We start from the raw sequence: 21,634 nt of genomic DNA on the forward strand, positions 1-21,634 counted from the left end.
AGGGTGTCTGGGTGCAGGAGGGGCTCAGGGCTGGGGCAGGGGATTGGCGTGCAGGAGGGGGTGCAGAGTGCAGGCTCTGGGAGGGAGTCTGGGTGTGGGGGGGTTCAGGGCTGAGGCAGGGGGTGGGGTCTCTGATAGGGAGTGTGGGTGCAGGAGGGGGTGAGGGCTCCAGCCAGGCGGTGCTTATCTCGGGCAGCTTCTAGTTGCCAGCGCAACAGAGCTAAGGCAGGCTCCCTGCCTGCCCTGACCCCACACCACTTGTGAAAGCGGCCAGCACGTCCCAGGGGAGGGGGGCAGGGGACTCTGAGTGCTGCTCCTGCCTACAAGCACTGCCCCTGCAGCTCCCATTGGCCACAGTTCCCAGCCAATGGGGACTGTGGGGATGGTGCTTGCAGGTAGGGGCAGTGTGCAGAGACCCCTGGACCCTCCCCGCTCCCTGGGGCTGCAGGGATGCGTTGGCAGGTTCTGGTAGCGGCGCGGGGCCAGGGGCAGGGGTCTGCCTTAGCCCTGCTGCACCACTGGACTTTAAGTGGGCTAAAATCTCCCGGATTGGCTTCAGTAGCCTCCAGGAGATAGAGCCAGATTCCAGGAGACTCCCTGAGAAACCCTTAGTATTACAGGGGAGATTTTCAACATCACAGTCAGGCACTGCCATGGACTCGGCCTCTAACTACGCTAGTGCCTTTGAAAACCACTCCTTTGAGGATTTAGCCTCACAGAAGTAACAGCAGTAAAATATTGCTCCAGGAAAGGAATGTACATTAGCTGGTTCATCACACACTCCCAGAAGGCAAAACAAAGTTTCATGATTTTTTTTTCTATTCATCCATTAATTTAAATGCTAGTTGTGTGGTTTTTTTTTTTTTTTAAAAACAGATTTAGGCCTATGACCCAATCTCTACTTCTAAGTTCTATGGTGGCAGAATGAACTTTTTTGCAATTAAATTTGCCCTCAATATATATTTTTTTATTCTTCATTACTTACCAATGTTACAAAACCCATTTCTCCAAGAGTGAAGTATTCAGGCCTTAGGGGGCACGCATGATATGTTGACCCCAACAAATGTCATATTGAGATTGCTGGATGGACAAGAGATTGGTGGATAGCTAAGGATAAGCTCTACCCCTTGCATTGATGTCAATGCCCATCTAAATCCCACGCTTTCCAGCCACTGGCAAAAAAGTAAAAGTTTTCAGTATAAATAAGCGCCAGGTTTGGGGGCAACAAACAGTTTCAAAAAAGTTTGGATGGCTTCCACCTCAGTGGAAAGGGAACCAATCTCCTCAGGGACAGGCTGACTAGTGTACTAGAGGGAGTTAAACTAATAACAAAAGGGAGGGTGAAATGAGGGAAGATATGAGCCGTCATTTAGCACAAAATTAATCAAGGGACATGAAGAAATTCTTTGACTATGCCAGTGCTGGAAGCCTGGGTAACAAACAAGAACTGGAATTGGCCATTTGTGAGCATAAAATTGATCTAGTTGGTATTACTGAAACCTAGTGGAATGACTCACACTTTTGGAATGTTACAATCAATGGTTATAACTTAATTAGGATGGATCAAGTGGCAAAAGGGGAAGGGAAGTGGCCCTTTATGTCCAGAATAGCATTGCTTACTTCCACCTCACTGATAACTCAGAGGAAAATCATCTTGAATGCTTATGGATAAACATCCTGACAGATAGTGCACAAGATGGGGTATTAATTGGTGTCTGCTACAGACCACCAAATCACACTAGAGAACAGGATGACCCGCTTCTTACGCACCTATCTATAAAGTGTAGGAAATAAAGCTGCATGATCAACCTGAGTTACATGTGCTGGAGGTCTCTGTGACCCAGAGACCCGGTGGTGCAAACTGGCAGAAGGAATAAAGGGTATGTACAAAGGGGTTTACAGGGATCCCCTGGATCAGGTATCTATACAATAGTTCACTAAGGTAAGGCATGTAAGGTGTCTACCAAGACCCAGTAGCTTACTAGTTATCATAATCATTGTGAAATGTATGTACAGATAATATTTAAGGAGTTATGCATTCATACTGAAAACTATGTCCTTAAATTATATGAGCTGACAGGTCACCAGAAGGGGATACACAGGTTCTGTTCAGGGAGCGAGTAGTAGACCCTCATCTCTCTGGCTGGTCATTGTGTAGTCAATGTCTCACAGTGTCTTACTGAGCCTGATGCTAATGAAGAGATTATGAATTCACACAAGAGGCGACCTGCAGGAAAAAAACAAAAACAGTCGGGGAGCATCTTGTTTACTGGTAAAGACAATGGATTTTTAGGGTATAACCTGGAGTCCTGAAGTACATCTGGAATCCTTCACTGAGGAGAAGAATTGTCAATGTGTTCGGTCTTATGAAAGGAAGGTCACAGCCAACCTGGCTTGAAAACACTGCAAAGACTTTGGGGAGCTAAACTTCATTAGACAGGAAAGTATCTGGTTAATTAAGTCTAGGCTGTAGAACGTGTATTATAATTTTATTTGACAAGTAACCATTTGTTTCCAGTACTTTGACTTGCTACTTCTTAAATAAACTTTTACTTGTTTACTTTTATTGGTTTTCACTATAAGCATATCTAAGTGCTGTATATTAAACAGAGTGGTGATCTGAGGTGAAACTGGTAATCTGGTGTGTACTGCTTCTTTGGGAACACTGAATCTATGACTACGAGTGTCCAATGGAACAGGGACTAGACACTCTAGGAGGATGCTCAGAGGGTCCAGGGGTTGCAGTGTGCCTGCCGAGGGACAGCAGAGCCTGCATAGGCTAAGAGGAGAATGTTTGTGTTTGCCTATGGGAGAGGTAGTCATAGGTGCCGACTCCGTGGGTGCTCCGGTGCTGGAGCACCCACCGGCAGTTCCCCGCCCCGCCCCTCCACCCAACCTCACCTCCACCCCGCCCCACCTGCCCCTCACCTCAGCCTCCTCCCCTGAGCGCGTCTTCCCTGCTTCTCCTCCCAGCACTTGCCACTGCAAAACAGTTGTTTCGCAGCGTAACAAGCTGTGGGGAGGGGAGGAGCGGGAACACAGCGCGCTCAGTGGAGGAAGAGGGGAAGAGGCGGGACTGGGGAAGGAATCCAATAGGGGCAGGGAGGGGGCAGAGTTGGGGTGGGACTTTGGGGAAGGGGTTGGAATGGGGGCAGAGAGGGGTGGAGGCAGGGCAGAATGGGGCGGGGCAAGCACCCACCAATGCCAGGAGAAGTTGGCACCTATGGGTGGAGTTGGGGAGCTGACAGACTGGGGGGCAGGTACAGCCAAGGCTTCCTCATGTGTATGGCAGATGATAGCGAGGTACCTTCCACCCTGGGCATCACCAAGGAAATATCAGGAAATGTCATGCTGCCATCCATGGAATTTCTAAATATAATAGTTGACAATTTCCTAACTCAAAACGTGTTGTATTCAACAAGGGGAAATTCAATATTAGAAAGCATTGTGACAGATAAAGAGGAACTGATCCACAAAACTAAAATTTAATGATAGTTTAGGTATGAGTGAACATGACTTGATCACATTTATAATATGCAAACAGAATAGAGTCCAGAGCAGTGATATGTACTTAGTGCTTTAAAAGGGCCAATTTCATAAAGTGGAAAACAATTATGAGGTAAGTCAGTCGGGAGCAGGAATTTAATCAGAAAAATGTGACTAATAATTCATAATTGTTTAAGAACATTTTACTTGATGCCCCAAAAGAGATCATAATTGAGGAATAAGGCCATGCCGGTTAAAAAAATGACCTGGTTTAGAGGGGAAGTGAAGGCAGCAATAAAAATAATAATGTACAATAAAAGGAAGAAAGGTGAAGCTGATAGTAATGAATATAAATCAGAAGCTAGGGAACTGTAGAAAAATCGATAAAGGAAGTACAGGGACACAAGGAGAAATCTATGGCAAGCAGAGCTAAGGACAATAAAAAGGAGTTTTTAAAGAATATTAGAAACAAAAAAGACTCCTAACAGTGGTATTGATCCATTACTAGATGGAAATGGTAGAATGATCAACAATAAAGCAGGGAAAGGCAGAAACATTACATAAATATTTCTGTTCTATATTGGGGGGGGGAGGAGGACAGATTATGCAGTCATATAATCTGATAACACTCTTTGCATTCCACTAAAATCTCTGGAGGATGTTAAACAGCAGTTAGACATTTTTAAATCAGAAAGTCCAGATAGCCAGCTCTTTTAAAACTCTTGGATGCAAGTTAGGTTGCTGGACCATTAATGCTGATTTTCAATAATTCTTGAAACACTGGGAGAGTTACAGAGGACTGGAAGAAAGCTAATGTTGAGCCAATATTTAAAAAAGGAAATGGGATGACCTTGGTAATTATGGGCCTGTCAATCTGACATTGATCCCAGGCAAGATAATGGAACAGTTAATATGGGACTCAATTAATAAAGGAGAGTAATATAATTAATGCCAATCAACATGGGCTTACGGAAAGCAGATCATTTCAGACTACCTAGATACCTTTTTTGATGAGATTACAAATTTGGTTGATAAAGGTATTCGTGTTGATGTAATATACTTAGGCTTCTATATGGCATTTGATTTGGTACTGCATATTTTTACCGAAAAACTGGCATATAAAATTAACCTGGTATATATTAACTGGATTAAAAACTAGCTAACTGATAGATCTCAACATGTAATGTAAATGGGGAATCATCAAGCGGTGTGTTTCTCATGGGGTCCCACAGCAATGGTTCTTGGTCCTACACGATTTGACATTTTTATCACTGACCTGGAAGAAAATATAACATAGTCTCTGATAAAGTTTGCAGATCACAAAAAAGCTGGGGGAGTGGGAAATAATGAAGATGACAGATCACTGATACAGAGCAGTCTGCATATCTTGGTAAACTGGGTTTAAGCAAACAACGTGTGTTTTAAATACAACTAAATGTGTACATCTAGGAGCAAACAATGCAGACCATACTTATAGGATGAGGGACTCTATCCTGAAAAACAGGAACTCTGGAAAAAAAATTTGGGGGTGGCAGTGGATAATCAGGTGAAGATGAGCTCTCAGTACGACATTTTGGCCAAAAGGACTAATGCGATCCTTGGAAGCAAAAATGGGAATCTTGAGTGGTAAAGATATTTTACCTTGAATTTGGCACTGGTACAACCGTTGCTAGAGTACTGTGTCTAGTTCTGGTGTCCACAATTCAAGAAGGATGCTGATAAATTGGAGAGGGTTCAGAGAAGAGCCACAAAAATTATTAAAAGATTAGAAAACATGCCTTATAATGATAGCCTCAAAGGAACTCAATCTATTTAGTTTAGCAAAAAGAAATTAATGTGTGACTTGGTCACAGTTTACAAGTACTTACATGGGGAACAAATATTTGATAATGGGCTCCTCAATCTAGCAGAGAAAAGTATAATCAAATGTCTGGAAGTTGAAGCTAGACAAATTCAGACTAGAAATGAGGCATACATTTTTAACAGTGAGCATAATTAACCACTGGAAGAATTTACCAATGGTCATGGTGGATTCTCCATCCCTGGAAATTTTAAAATCAAGATTAGATGTTTTTCTAGAAGATCTGCTCTTGGAATTACTTTTGGAAAGTTCTATGGCCTGTGTTATGCAAGAGGTCAGACTAGATGATTACAATGGTCCCCTCTGACCTGGGAAACTACTAATCTAAGATTTAAGAAGCGTTAGTGCTGCTATCACAATGGAGAAATCCAATGGAAAGCCACAAGTGAGATAACTTTCAACTGCAAAAGAAAAAGTGAGTCCACTCAGACTCTTAGGCTGTGATTTTAGGTTTAGAAGCCTTTGAATATCGCAGTCTAAGGGCTAATATAAAATTGTTTTCACTTTCTAATAGTTCACAGATGTATTATTCAAAACTGAAGAGCTAAAAGGGAGTAGGTGACAAACAAAGGCCAATTTCATTTTTACAGTGTCATTTAAAAATAATTCTACCACATCTAATAGCAGCAGTTTTCACTGATGTCAGTGAGCAATTAAAGTCAGCACATTTTCAGTTATGGAGAAGAGTGTATATTTTAAATGACAGATTGGATCACTAAAAAAAATTGATTTTACATCTGGTAATGAACAAGGTTTGCTAAGTCATTTAAAGAAAGATGGCATAACTTTATGAAGCTGCAAGTTCGATTTTTTTTTAAACGGGGCTATTTGCTTTTAAAAGTGATGAGTTTTAGGTAAACACAGTTGGTTATGCTTTAAAGTAAGTGTGATGTAATATTATGAAAAGGTCACTTTAAGAGGGCCTTTGATGGCTAAAGGTTAGTAATAGAATATCTAACTACACTACATACAATACACAGATTTATACTTGCTTTTTAAATAATACGTGTGTGTTTATAATTTTCTGAAGCTATGTGGTTTTGTTTTCTATCTGATAGATCAGTTTTAACTACTTTGTGGTTAGGTTCCCAGCTTTTTTTGTTTTTTTTTCTTTTTAACATTTTTGATGTTTTGGAAGGGAATTCTTTAAACTACTGGGCAGAGGTGGCTGTAACTACTTTAATACTAAGTTATGTTTTTTGTAGGAGGTAGATGTGTAAAATATAGTTCGGCTGTAGGTTAGGGAACATGTTTTTAAATTCTCCATTTAATTCACACACCAGCAGTCTCAGGTTTTCATGCAAAAAAACAGAAGAGTTTTTGAATGACGTTAAAATATTAGATGAAGCTGGCCGTGTGAAGTGAATGAAAACTTCCTTACAATATTTTTGCCTTGGGAAGGCTCTCAAAGAGGCTATTTCAATAGTCAGGATGCCGTTTCTCTGAGACAGTGTGATGGTACACCAGTAGGGTTTTATTTATTTTTCTTGCAGACTATTGGAGATATATGAATGAGGCAAGACTCTCCAAAATCCCATACACAGCACTGGGTAACTATGTAGAGCCCAGAGATTGCAACTTTTTTAAAATGTTTTGTGCTCATGAATGTTTTAGAGAATTATTTTGATTTTTTTTCACTATACAGTACAACTCCCTCCAACCTCTGTAGTGCCATCAAATACAGAGTCAGGGTGGAGATAGTGGCACACAGAAGACCTACCAAAAAGGGCCTCCCCCTGGGAAAGAAAGCAAATGAAGAAATACAGGCTACCCTCCAGAGACTACTTAAGGATACAAGCTCCAACAAAGGCCTTGACGAATTTGTGACTGTGTGATGGTTTAATGAGTGTTATAATATTCTTCAGGGGAGACTGAGAAGTGGCAACAGTAAATTTTCTTAAACAAGATAGTTTACCTACTCACATTAAGCCAGATTATTGCAGAAAGTTCTCTTATGATTCTAAGTAACAATGGTTAAAAGTACAGAGATGGGCGATGGGCCTCCTAAAGCAATCAACACTCACGTATAGGAAAATTATTGACAGGCAATGGAAAAATGGAATTGTTTTAAGAAATCTGCACGACAAGTTTAGTTTTGCTGGTTGACTCCTGTGAATACCCCAGAGAGTTGTTAGAGGGAGTCAGACAGCTACCGGTAGTGTTCCATTTTTCAGACCAATGAAAGATTAGTTTGAACAATGTCACCATGTTTGAACAGCACTTTGAGTCTTAAACATAGTCCTGTAGCACGGAACTGGAGACCTCTTAACAGAGGGTGTAGAATCGCTACAAAAAAGGTCTTTATTTTGTTGCACAATGAACATTCCTACAGCATCATTAATGGAAAAAGTTTAGTTGGTGAAAAATTTTACTACAAGTTCTGCTTCCTGACTTTTAGCTATAAAAACGTACATTCATGCAAATAAACTCACAAGATCTGTGCAGGTCTCTATTCCCAATTTTACCAACCAGGGAAAGTGATAGGCCACTGCTTACCTTGGGCCTTACCTTCACAGAAAACAGGCAAACAGTTTACGCATATGGTGATAAAGGAAGTATGCATTGATGCATTGAAGAGTTGAATGCCACTTTAGAAAGTACTACTATATGCCACAAGGGGCCACAACAATGGTTCCCGTAACCCACCCAGCAATATTGTTAATCTATCCAACTATACTCTTAGCCCAGCGGAAGAATCTGTCCTATCTCGGGGCCTCTCCTTTTGCCCCTCCACCCCCACGAACATGATACAGTTCTGTGGTGACCTAGAATCCTATTTTCGACGTCTCAGACTCAAGGAATATTTCCAACACACCTCTGACCAACATATTAACCCACAGAGACCTTCCTGCCAACACTACAAAAAGAAGGATTCTGGGTGGACTCCTCCTGAAGGTCGAAACAGCAGCCTGGATTTCTACATAGACTGCTTCCGCCGACGTGCACGAGCTGAAATTGTGGAAAAGCAGCATCGCTTACCCCATAACCTCAGCCATGCAGAACACAGTGCCATCCACAGCCTCAGAAACAACTCTGACATCATAATCAAGAAGGCTGACAAAGGAGGTGCTGTCGTCATCATGAATAGGTCAGAGTAGGAACAAGAGGCTACTAGGCAGCTCTCCAACACCACTTTCTACAAGCCATTACCCTCTGATCCCACTGAGAGTTACCAAAAGAAACTACAGCATTTGCTCAAGAAACTCCCTGAAAAAGCACAAGAACAAATCCGCACAGACACACCCCTGGAGCCAGGACCTGGGGTATTCTATCTGCTACCCAAGATCCATAAACCTGGAAATCCTGGACGCCCCATCATCTCAGGCATTGGCACCCTGACAGCAGGATTGTCTGGCTATGTAGACTCCCTCCTCAGGCCCTTCGTTACCAGCACTCCCAGCTATCTTCGAGACACCACCGATTTCCTGAGGAAACTACAGTCCATTGGTGACCTTCCTAAAAACACCATCCTAGCCACTATGGATGTAGAAGCCCTCTACACCAACATTCCACACAAAGATGGACTACAAGCCGTCAGGAACAGTATCCCCGATACTGTCACGGCTAACCTGGTGGCAGAACTTTGTGACTTTGTCCTGACCCATAACTATTTCACATTTGGTGACAATGTATACCTTCAAATCAGCGGCACTGCGATGGGTACCCGCATGGCCCCACAGTATGCCAACATTTTTATGGCTGACTTAGAACAACGCTTCCTCAGCTCTCGTCCCCTAATGCCCCTACTCTACTTGCGCTACATTGATGACATCTTCATCATCTGGACCCATGGAAAAGAAGCTCTTGAGGAATTCCACCATGATTTCAACAATTTCCATCCCACCATCAACCTCAGCCTGGACCAGTCCACACAAGAGATCCACTTCCTGGACACTACGGTGCTAATAAGCGATGGTCACATAAACACCACCCTATATCGGAAACCTACTGACCGCTATTCCTACCTACATGCCTCTAGCTTTCATCCAGATCATACCACTCGATCCATTGTCTACAGCCAAGCGCTACGATATAACCGCATTTGCTCCAACCCCTCAGACAGAGACAACCTACAAGATCTCTATCATGCATTCCTACAACTACAGTACCCACCTGCTGAAGTGAAGAAACAGATTGACAGAGCCAGAAGAGTACCCAGAAGTCACCTACTACAGGACAGGCCCAACAAAGAAAACAACAGAACGCCATTAGCCATCACCTTCAGCCCCCAACTAAAACCCCTCCAACGCATCATCAAGGATCTACAACCTATCCTGAAGGACGAGCCATCGCTCTCTCAGATCTTGGGAGACAGACCAGTCCTTGCTTACAGACAGCCCCCCAATCTGAAGCAAATACTCACCAGCAACCACACACCACACAACAGAACCACTAACCCAGGAACCTATCCTTGCAACAAAGCCCGTTGTCAACTCTGTCCACATATCTATTCAGGGGATACCATCATAGGGCCTAATCACATCAGCCACACTATCAGAGGCTCGTTCACCTGCGCATCTACCAATGTGATATATGCCATCATGTGCCAGCAATGCCCCTCTGCCATGTACATTGGCCAAACTGGACAGTCTCTACGTAAAAGAATGAATGGACACAAATCAGACATCAAGAATTATAACATTCAAAAACCAGTTGGAGAACACTTCAATCTCTCTGGTCACTCGATCACAGACCTAAGAGTGGCTATACTTCAACAAAAAAGCTTCAAAAACAGACTCCAACGAGAGACTGCTGAATTGGAATTAATTTGCAAACTGGATACAATTAACTTAGGCTTGAATAGAGACTGGGAATGGATGAGTCATTACACAAAGTAAAACTATTTCCCCATGGTATTTCTCCCTCCCACCCCACCCCCCACTGTTCCTCTGATATTCTTGTTAACTGCTGGAATTAGCCTACCTGCTTGTCACCATGAAAGGTTTTCCTCCTTCCCCCCCCTGCTGTTGGTGATGGCTTATCTTAAGTGATCACTCTCCTTACAGTGTGTATGATAAACCCATTGTTTCATGTTCTCTGTGTGTGTGTATATAAATCTCTCCTGTGTTTTTTCCACCAAATGCATCCGATGAAGTGAGCTGTAGCTCACGAAAGCTTATGCTCTAATAAATTTGTTAGTCTCTAAGGTGCCACAAGTACTCCTTTTCTTTTTGCGAATACAGACTAACACGGCTGCTACTCTGAAACTTTAGAAAGGGTTTTAAAGTGGCTAAAATTTTTAGAACGGAAGCTCTTTTGGGTAGGGACTATCTTTTTGTTTGGTGTTTGTAGAGCACCAAGCAGAATGGTAGAGTTGTGTTGGAAATAGTTTTCCTGTTCCATTAATATTTTTAAGATTTTACAGTTTTTCCTGTTTTGAATCAGGACAAACTACCCAAATCTAAAAAGTATTCATGAATAGTCAATAATTTTGAAATGTCTTGTTTAGCTTTAGACTTTTAAAAACTTTTTTCAGGCTAGTTAGTTTAAACACTGAAATGAAAAGTTGTGTCAAAAAACGTCAAAACCTTTTTTTTTTTTTTTTTTTTTTTTTTTTAAGTACAGTGAAAAACATTTGACTTTTTTCACGTCCGGATATTTGTCCCTGTTTCACAAAGCTTCAGTTTTGATGAATTGGCATGTTTTGATGAAAAAATTGTCAAAAAATTTCCAACCAGCTTCATGCAATAGGATCTTGGACAATAACTTTGTCTCCAAGGTACTACCACAATTCAAATAATTAATAACAACAACAACGACAACATTTGGCATTTTAGCCAAGGTACCACAGAGCCACTTTAGGAAGTATATCAAAATACACCTCTGCCAGAACAAGAAACTTCTTGTTGTACCTCATTGATATATTGGAGTAACCTGAACAATACATAAACAAGGAATATATTTACATTGAACTCCACTGCCACGATTCCCATTAAATTTCAAAATTATTTTTAAATCAGATAAATTTGGGCAACAAAAAATGACCCCAACAAAAATCTGCTAAAAACTCCCTTGTCTAACTCTTCCAGTATGTTTATTTTTCTCCACCACCTTCCAGATCAAAGCAAAGAAGGGACACCAAGTGACTTCAGTATTTTTATCAACTTTGACCAGGTTAAATCCTTCTTATTGTGCTCAAATAAGCAAGAACAAAACTCATGGCAAAAGGTTTTATACTGCTAGCTAGAGCTGATGGAAATTTTTCCACACAAAAATATTTTAATAAAAAAATGGCCTTTTTACAAACATTTTTGAGAAAAATTGACAGATTTTTGTCATTCTTTTGGGGTGAAACTTGCCATGACTTTAATCAATATTTTAGACAAATTTTATTAAAATTGTTTTAAAAGACATTATAGAAATGGACACCCCTTTTCCTCCCCCGCCACAAATACACTGTTTTTCTTAAATAAGACATTTTGATAAAATCCATTCAAAATCATGCAAAATGGATTTTTTTTTTTAAAGTGTGACGTTATTTTCCTGGATTTTATGACCAGCTCTATTGGTAGCCTTCAGCCATGGTTGTGCTATTACAGTAAAAACCCCATTTATCCAAATAAAACTGAGGTCATGGAATTTATTCTGGTCAATGGAAGTGTCAATAAAAATGGGAGTTTTTCCAGGTAAGTGATGCTCACAGAAGAACGTAATCTAAATTAGGCTAACAGAAGCATTCAGATAAGAGGGGTTAATATAAAAGGGGCTCAACTGTGTTAGATTTATTGCTGGCACCCTACATTTTTCTTACCCATTTCAGTAGTTAGCACATTTCTTTTGCACAGGAAAGAAGATGCCATAGACTTATTTTTTCTTCCCAGAAAAATCCATTTCCAAATCTGTGCTTTGGCAAAATTAAAATTACAAGAGCTGACAGCTCATGGGAAGATTTTTTTCTTAACTTTTCTTTAAGTTGGGCCTTAATAAGGTGGTTGCCGATGGGCCCATGGTTGACTCTTTATTCCCTGCTGTTACATAACCTCTGTGATAGTAACCCTGAGCAATTATGAATGAAGTACCTTGGCGGATTAATAGTTTGTTAGTTGAGTGCAATTTTTAATGTTTTGAACTCCCTGTGGATTGTTAATTTCATTATTGCTGCTTAGTTAATATAGAGAACAAAGTTGCATGGAGACTTCTCAACATTTAATAGGGCCATCATCCCAGATAAATGCCTCCCCCCAGTAAAAGAAGACTGCAGGAAAATGCTACGAGTTTACTGCTACAATAACCACAAGTTTACATACACTACACTAGTTACTAGAGCTTTACTGATAAGACCTTGACTTGGCAGTCATATGTTTTATAAAATGTATCTTGATTGAGCCTATTTGAATCCTGGTCAGGGGACAGAGTCCACCAAAACAAGGGAAAGCCCATCCTCTCAGGTGAGGGAGGGATCACAGAGCCAGAAACTCAACTGATTACAAGAGAGAGAATGAAAAACAGGGATGGGGTGCAGATCACAGGATCAAACAAGGGATCCAGAGGAGGACACCAAGCAGAGAACTCAAGACAATGCCCCGTTCCAAGAAGGTGTCAGTCAATGCCATCCAGAGGAACTCTTGACAAAGGAATATACCTATAACTGATCACTATATTTGGGATCAGGAAAGAATTTCCACCTGGGTCAGCTTTGCCGAGGCACTGGGGTTTTTTTGCCTTCCTCTGCAGCATGGGGTATAGGTTGCCTGCAGACTGAAACTAGTGTAAATAGTGGATTCTCTGTAATTTGAAGTCTTTAAATCATGATTTGAGGACTTCAGTAAAACAGATAGAGGTTATGGGTCTATTACAGGAGCGGGTGGGTGAGATTCTGTGGCCTGCAATGTGCAGGTCAGACTAGATGATCATGATGGTCCCTTCTTACCTTCACATCAGAGTATGAGTCTATCTAAAATCTCAGAAATTCGGTATAGTTGAGGACTAAACACCCTTGTATGTTGTATTTATACACAATGGCTATTTTATCCAACCTGGAAAGAGAATCTCTCAAGGAATCTTTAAAATGCTGTGAAGTGATCCTATTGGAACTTCATAGGCCTGTCCGAATTGTGAGCCTAATTGTGGGAAAGTGGATGGAAATTTATAAAATGGTCCAATCATCTATAATAATAAATGTTGATGGGAAAAGGCAACAGATGACCAACTCTGCTGTTACAGGTACTTTAACCATTTTTAACTTTCTATCCACTTTCCACAGTTAGGCTCTCAACTAATATGGACTACTAGACCCCAATGCATCTGCATGGAGCCCCATTTAAGTCCGACTTCGTGGGCTGCGTGTAGCAAAGCAGTCCATCCGACAACAAGCTGCAGGATCAGGACCATACTATAGAAATACAATATTCAACAAGCACGTTCATGATTCAGAGATATCAGTTTCATTTTTTGAGGTGTTTCCATTGTGCCCAGAGCGTTTAATGCATTTCTGAACTTGGGAAGAGAAAACTTGAAACTCAGTTAACTCAGGAGAGGATTGAACAGTTTGGACAAACACTATCTCTGCACTTATAAACATGATTTGACTCCTACCCCGCTCTAATTTTTACATGGCTCCCCAATACCCTTTCTATTATGGGCCTGATCATGCAGCCTTAAATTACATGAAGAGCCCCACTGGAGACACATGATCAAAAACTGCTGGACCGAGTTCTATATCAACAGCATTTTTGAACCCGTTTCATCTCATTCTATTCTAAATGTGCTAAGCACAAAGGCATAGACAAATATAATGAGACACAATTAACGGATCTGATCCTGCAAGGCCCTCTAGGTGGGGAAAAAAAAATATAAAATGAGAGATAACAGATGGATACAACAAACAGATGTGGGGAGCACAAGGTAACAGTGACTCAATTATGGTAAGTGTAATGAGGATTAATATGTTCATTTCAAAGGGTCTGACATTAAAATTACAAAGACAATTGTAATTAATATTGCCATTGTATGCTATACCACCCACTGTACATGTACTCATTGTATATGGAATATACCAGAGAACCATTTATCTTTTTGCACTAGGCAAAAGTGTAAAAATTTTCAAGGACAATCATTGTAGTACTAATTGATGCAGCAGATGTTTGATTCCATATAAGAAACCTAGTTGGTTCCTGGTCTGGTTAAACTGTGGTCAGAAAAATACTTTTATTACACGGTAGTCTTGAAAGAGCAGATATACTTTATTATGTAAACTCAGACCTTTGCACGAGGAAATGAAGTTGTAAGGCTGGCTTTTAAAGCAAAGGGAATAAAAGCTGAAATTTCAAGCAGAGAATTGGCAAATGAAGTTAACCAAAGCAATCTTTAGATCTTCCTACAGAGCTCTCCTAACCCACCAGACGAGTCCACTAATAAGAGAAAAAAATAAGTTCAATATCAGAAAAAATTGATCAGTAGCTCAGTTAGCCCAAGTACTGTGCGGAAAAACCCAGCCTTCTCCACCTCAACAGGTGGCAGTGACATTTGGTCCACAACATTCCACAGTGGTCTCTAAGGCCTTGTCTCAGAGAAACGTAGAAGGAAATTTTGCTACTTTCCACAAGCTGAAACCATAGCAAAACTCTACAACTATGAACTCAGAAGTGACTAGAAAAGAAAAAGGAGGTGTGGTTGCAAGTTAGTAGAGATGAATCACATACTTGGGTCAGATTGACAGCCGCTGGAGGAGGCCCGGCATGAAGTCAAAAAGAACAGGATGGAGTCTCAATGAATCCCTGTCAATTTTCGGAGCAACTAGTTCAGATACTATGATTTCTCATTAACTTAACTCTATGGACAAACATATACACATCCTTCTACATATTCATTTGGATACCAGTCTGGGAAATGCCACTGTCTTAAGAGTTAACCATGCTATCTACAATTCTCCTGGTGCCATCACAGCTTGTCCAGGCTGTTAATAATGTTCCAGATGTCTTTGTTGCTTGACAGCTTTTACTTTTCAGGGTTACCTTTTGGTTTCTCAGTTAATATTTGATCAGTGGCATTAGGGACAGGGATGGGAGAAGGACCCATTGCAACAAACTTCTGACCTTATAAGAATGGCAGAATAAATGAAACTCAGCATTTAAAAGGTTCAGAGGGTTTGAACCTACAACATTGAAATGGGAGTTTGCAATGCAATCAAAATGTTGAAAGCCCTAGTTTTCAACGTTATCTGTGTCTTGCTGAGCACTGGCCCTTTGTTCAGTGCAGTACAGAACAAAGCTAGAAACACACTCATTCCCCCATATTTACAGTGCAAGTACAGCTGTTAAAACCTAACAATTACGCCTTAACTAAATCATGTCATTTAACTTCAGACTCCATCATACAATATTCCAGCAGCAATGCTTGGTGTTCAACCTCTATATGAAGGTTTAAATTTAAAAAAGGCTCCAAATGCCAATTCAGCTCCAACTTCCTCTTTTCTTTTGCTGCCAAAGCACTCTGCTTACTGACCTTCCAAAATACTCTCTCTGATGAGCAACAGGAACCTAAAGCCACACTAGTCTCACCCGCAAGTTGTCCTCCCTTTTTATGCTTAATCATACATACCAAGAACCAAGGGTAACATTTTCAAAAGAGCTTATATCCCATTTTCAGAAATAGCCAACACACTTATGAGCTGAAGTCTCATAGAAAAAAATCAATGGAATTTAGCTTCCTCAGTGTGTTTGTAGCTTTAAAAAAAAAATAATAAAAAAAAATGGAACATAGGCTCCTAAATCACCTAGGCACTTTTGAAAAATCTTACCCCAAATATTTGATTGTGGTGATACCCGGTAATATTGCAAAGGGCAGTTCACCTCCATTATTGTAGGTGGGACAACTGGAGTAAGAAACCACAAGATTATTTTTAAAAATTATTTCAGTAACACAATTTTATCATTGAAATATTTTTCATTCCTATAGTGCTGCTCATCTGAAGTATCTCATATAAATATTAATCAATGAAGCCTCACAATAATCCTGTGAGGTAAGGTGTAGAAACTAAGGCACAGAGAGGTTAAGTGATACTATATTGGGTCCCAAAGCAAGAGGCAGGCTGTGAAAGAGCCAGGAATTAGAGTGGATCAGAAAATGTCCGTCCCCCCCATGGACAATTTTGATTTTTCCTTGGAAAAACCAAAAGATTTTTGACAAAAACCTCAACTTTTTCTAAAGCAGACACATTTTGCTAAAAAATTCATTTGCTCAAACCCCAATTTTCTTGAAAAACCATACTGATGGAAAATTTTCAGCTACCTCTTCCAGAAATAAAACTAATGTCTCCAAATCCCAATCCCCATGTCTTAACGAGACAAGGTTTTCAAGAGTGACTAGGATGCATCCAATGAAGTGAGCTGTAGCTCACGAAAGCTTATGCTCAAATAAATTTGTTAGTCTCTAAGGTGCCACAAGTACTCCTTTTCTTTTTGCGGACACAGACTAACATGGCTGCTACTCTGAAACCTGAAAATCACAAGCCGCTTTTGAGAAACTAGAGCTCAGCCTTCCTCCATTTTTGTGTTATGCGATGTGTAGTGTAGCGTAGCATAGGGATCTCTTTGGCCAAGAGACTCAACAGTCTCAATGTGCACATTTGCTGGAAGATGACATGGATATGGAAATCTCCCCAGCCAGACAACAGGTCTGATTGCAGCTGTTTTAAAATTGGCCTGTGAACTAGGTCATGTTGTGACTTCGTCTTACCGTAGGAAGCCTGTACTTTTCTCTCAGATGAACCCTCAGACAGGCTCTCTCTGCCTTTTTTTGTGCAAATGCTGCATCTCTCTCCATCCTGAAATCAAAATAAGAGGAGTGTAACCAGAAACCCATCATGTGACAACTTGTCATTGTCATGGAACTAATTACTCAGGTATAGAAAACTATAGGCTGAAGTCATTCTCATCCCATTTTATGCTTTAATACAGCATAGTCTGTATCAGACTAAACAAACAACAACAAACGTATGCAGAGCTTTTTCCAGACATTTACTAATCAGCTTCATGGCACCTATGGGAGATAGGCTAGTATTATGGTCATTTTACAGAGGAACTTGAGACACAAAATTAAGGTACTGGTCCAAAGCTAGAAATGGAGTCATGGTTAGAGGTTGCACTAGAAGTCAGGAATCCCTGATTACCAGGCCTGTGCTCAGACTAGTAGGTCATTAATCTCTATAATAAATGAAGGATAAGTCTAATGATGTAAGTTATGTTTTGGTCTCTCCTCTCTACTTGGCTGGATCTTGCACTGATTATCAGTGAGATCAATGGAGAGCTCTTTACAACAGAATCTGAAAGTTCAAATCTTTCCCTGATAATCTGAGAGGAGACTCTTACCCTCCATTCAGTAAAAATGTGCCTATTAAAGGGAGGCAGCTATACCACCACAAATTTAATGGGAGCAAAAAAAAAAAAAAAAAACAAACAAAAAAAAAAACCCAAAACCCAACAACAACAAAAGTGGTCATAGGTCTGTTTACCTCTCACATGACCATTGCTTCCAAGCGATATTTTATAGGGATGCTACTTTGGGGCCAAATGCAACAGTCCTTAATCAAAACTCCAGGATTTGGCCATTCCTATCAAACGCCTTCCGAGACTGAAGCCAAATAAGGGGTAAACAGACATTCGTCACTGCCAAATGTATGAATAGTCATTTTACCGAATCAACGTAACATTTGACTTCAAAAACATTCACTGTGATTTTTTGGTTAGATAGTTTATATTTTCAGCTGTAAAGTTGATAACGCTACAGCTGGTTGAGAAATATCCCCCGCGCCTCCCCCCCATTCTCCAAACTTCTTCATTTTCATGAATTTTTTTCATAACATGTTTGGTTTTTGTACAAAACCCAAAAGTGGTTTGATCAAATCTTAACCATGAGCTTTCAGAACAATATATGTGGATTTAGCAGAAAAACTTCCTTTAAAGTTAAATACCTGCATACATAATGTGCAATTGCCTGCCATGCAGTTCCTGTCCACTGGAGGCTAATGGGCTGTTGTGAATTCATAACAAACTGTGACATATCTATTAGGTCGTGTAGTCCACCCTCTTGCCGGTGCAACATTATTTTCTTTGGAACATATTCTAGAGTTTCATGTAAACTAGTTTTAAGCATCCACTTGAAAAACTATTCCACACCCGAATAGTCCTCACTCAGGAACTTATTCTGATATTCAGCATACATTTTCTCACCTAATGTCATCCCAATACTCTAGGTAGCCTGCCTGTGTACAATAATAAGAGATTCTCTTTCTGCATTTTTACATCCATCACATACTTGTAGATAGTAGTTTCCCACTTATTTATTGCTATAATCAAATCTTTACAAAGAAGATGGGGTCAAAGTGTGACTTCAGAGAGAAAGTTCTAGAAAATCAAGGCTAGAATTGATGCCCATCTATCATGAATAGTGAAATCAACCTGCTTATAATGCAGGAGAATGGATTGTGTGTGACTCATTAGAGGACCCCTTTGGTCTTAACAAGTCTCTCATTTGCTCGTTTACATGCCTTCCTAATGAATGGTGATTGATGCATTTTCACATTTTTAACCTAAGCAGTGTTGGTTAGAGGTTAAACAAAAATAGTGGAGACAACGGGGTCATGTCTGGGGTTCTAATCCAGTCTGAGCCTCTTCTGACTCACTTACCTTGGGCAAGTCATTTAACCTCTTTGATCCTCAGGCTGTGCAGCTGTAAAACTGAGTAAAATTAGGAGGTCACTAAAACCAGATGTTGTATCTGTAATCATGTTTCCAGGATGAACTGACATACAGTTACAGAACCAGTGCAGTGTCCAATTCCATCATTCAGTTTTTCTATGCAAAAATACTTAACCATTTTCATAACAGTTCCCCTATCCCCACCTGTGCTGAAAGGAAAATTGTTCAGTTATTGATTTCTAGCACAGCTTCATATTTAAAAACACAGCAGACTTCAAAACATTATTGAAATAACATGCTCTTCTCTTTCAAATCTTTTCTCCTCTCCAGATTTCTTGCTTTGCTTATCTATTCCAGCACAGCATCTTTTTGCCAGCTGATTGAAAAAAATAATCTCCCCCTATATAATGTACCACAAAAGAAGGTAACATTTTGAATTGTTTTTACAAACAGGTTATATTTATTTAGAATTTTATGACTGAAGTTGCTGCTGCTATATATAGACCTGGATACCTCTTAAATTCCGTAAGTCATTAACCTTTCACCTATAATCATCTTAAATGTAGGATTTATACAACCATTATGTAATTGATTGTTAGAGAACTAGATACAGTGGAGATTTAGAATTCAATTGTCTTTTCTTATAATTATGCAGGGTTTAAACTCCTATCTGCTTGAAACCCATTATTTTACTTTATATCTGCTATGTAAACAGTGCCTACGCATTTTATTTGTCAGAATGTGGTTACGGATTGCAATTATCAGCCAAATAAAATTCCTGAGCTGTAAACAGAGAGCAAAATCTCTCTGCTTCATTTAATAGAGTTTGGACAACTGAAAAAATGATTTAAATTTATAGTTTTGAAATTAGTCAAGCATCCTTCAAATAAACATTACCAGCTTTACATTCTTCATTCTTACCCTGTCCTCAATTTTTGCAATAATAAATGGGGAAGATTAAATATTTTAAACATATCAGATTTAGTGTTTTAAGTGGGTCCATCATATGATTTTCAGCATTAACCACTGCATTCTTAGATTGCAACCAGCATTTACACCATTAAACCTACAGAAATAAACTTGAAAGAAATTATCTTGCCCATATGGAAGCAGAAAGCAACACCAGCACAAGATGTGTAGGTGAGTGTGTGGGGAGCGGGGAGGGTAGAAATGAGGCTGAAGAATGAAACCAGGATACAAAACATCTTACAATTTTCAGCTAGATGAGCTTTTGTTTTGGAGAGGCTGTTCAGAAAGCAATGTTCCCTATGCTTAAAAATAGGAATGTGGGGTAAAGAGACAATGTTCTGGCTTTTTCTGGGGTTATTCTCAGATGAGCCAAGTCATCATGAATTAGTCACACATTGATAATAAGGGAATGTGTACTCACTTCTCCTCAACAATTTGCTTTTGATATTCCTCATATTCCTCTCTAGTCATTCCTGCTGCTGCAGCTGGGTCGGAAGGGCCACTTTCTTCTTTGCTTTCCTCACCTCCACCACCAAGTCCTAAATTCTTTACCTGGTTGCTCAACATGCTTTTCATTAAGAAAGCCATTTTCTTCCCAAGAAAATTTAAAAACCAAACAGGCTCCTGAAAGATAACAGTATGTTTGTCAGCAAAGGAATTTCTACAGCCTCAGCAGCTCTTCAAGGGCACAATGCTAGTGAGAAGTGGATGCCAAAAACAGTTCGTCAGCCATAATCTGGATTAAAGTGGTGAACTCCTTAGTATCTAGAGGCAGATGGTTCAGATTACTCCAAAAAGTCATTAGATGCAGCTACCTACTTTTAATATTAATGCCTTAAGCTAATTGTAAATACAGAAAAATTCACAATAGCATTTTGATTTCTTTAGTCTTAAAACTCTCAATTACATGGAGACCAAAAAGCGTTCATCAGAACACATACTATCTGAAATAAAATTGATGATTACATGGTTGATTCCATGATCACAGCAATATTGTAAAATTCAGGATACTGAGCAGCAAATTCTGTTGGATGTACACAGTCCAATGAGATTTGAAAACTAGGATTCTTCATTAAGCAAAAACAATCCTTTTATCCATTAATATTTTTATCCCATTGGACAGAAAGTACAGTATAATGGGGGTTTTCTTCATCTGCTTTTTCAAGCCTTTTAAATGGTTGGTTTCTGTGACAGATGAACGAATCCTTAGTGTGATCAGAACTTTTTTTTTTTTAAATAGAGGGAAGAAATTATATCTTCCCATTTTTCTCCACCATTCTGATTTACTTATGGCACTAAACTCTCTCTAGACCATCATTTGATTAGCACTGCATAGAATATTTAGTGTGGAAGGTTCTTAGTCAGGTGAGAAGAAATGCATTTTGTTCAGCTAGCTTACAGCATTGCTATCCTTTGTCTGAAAATTGTCTTCTTGGGGCTGGTCTTGCATACTCTTACTCACATGAATGAGCCATGAAATTAGTTGTGTGACTTGGGTATACTCAAACAAAGGTTTTCAGGAGCTGGCACTTAATACTGCAGACTCTTTGGGGACAGGAAACTGTTTATATGTCTCAAATGCCTTGCACTCTTTGGAGTGTTTTTATAATCACACCGAGGATTATTAGTTACCGTTTAATGAAATATTTTTGAGCTCTGATCATCAAAATGGCTCTCCCAA

At 39.9% G+C, this 21,634-nt stretch overlaps 1 protein-coding gene across 1 annotated transcript in view; it reads right to left on the minus strand.

Moving 5' to 3' along the window:
• CPLX4 (complexin 4) overlaps window positions 1–20,671 on the minus strand; it is a 30,991-nt gene extending 10,320 nt beyond the window's left edge. Inside the window, exons 1-2 of the mRNA XM_038403173.2 lie at window positions 20,375–20,671; window positions 17,024–17,111 (exon numbers count right to left, since the gene is read on the minus strand). Of these exons, the coding sequence (XP_038259101.1) occupies window positions 17,024–17,111; window positions 20,375–20,541 (255 nt within the window). The 5' untranslated portion in view covers window positions 20,542–20,671. The remainder of the gene's footprint in view (window positions 1–17,023; window positions 17,112–20,374) is intronic.
• Between the last annotated feature and the right edge of the window lie 963 nt (window positions 20,672–21,634).

The sequence above is a fragment of the Dermochelys coriacea genome, chromosome 5 (assembly GCF_009764565.3).
Source record: "Dermochelys coriacea isolate rDerCor1 chromosome 5, rDerCor1.pri.v4, whole genome shotgun sequence".
In the NCBI taxonomy this organism is placed as follows: domain Eukaryota; kingdom Metazoa; phylum Chordata; order Testudines; family Dermochelyidae; genus Dermochelys; species Dermochelys coriacea.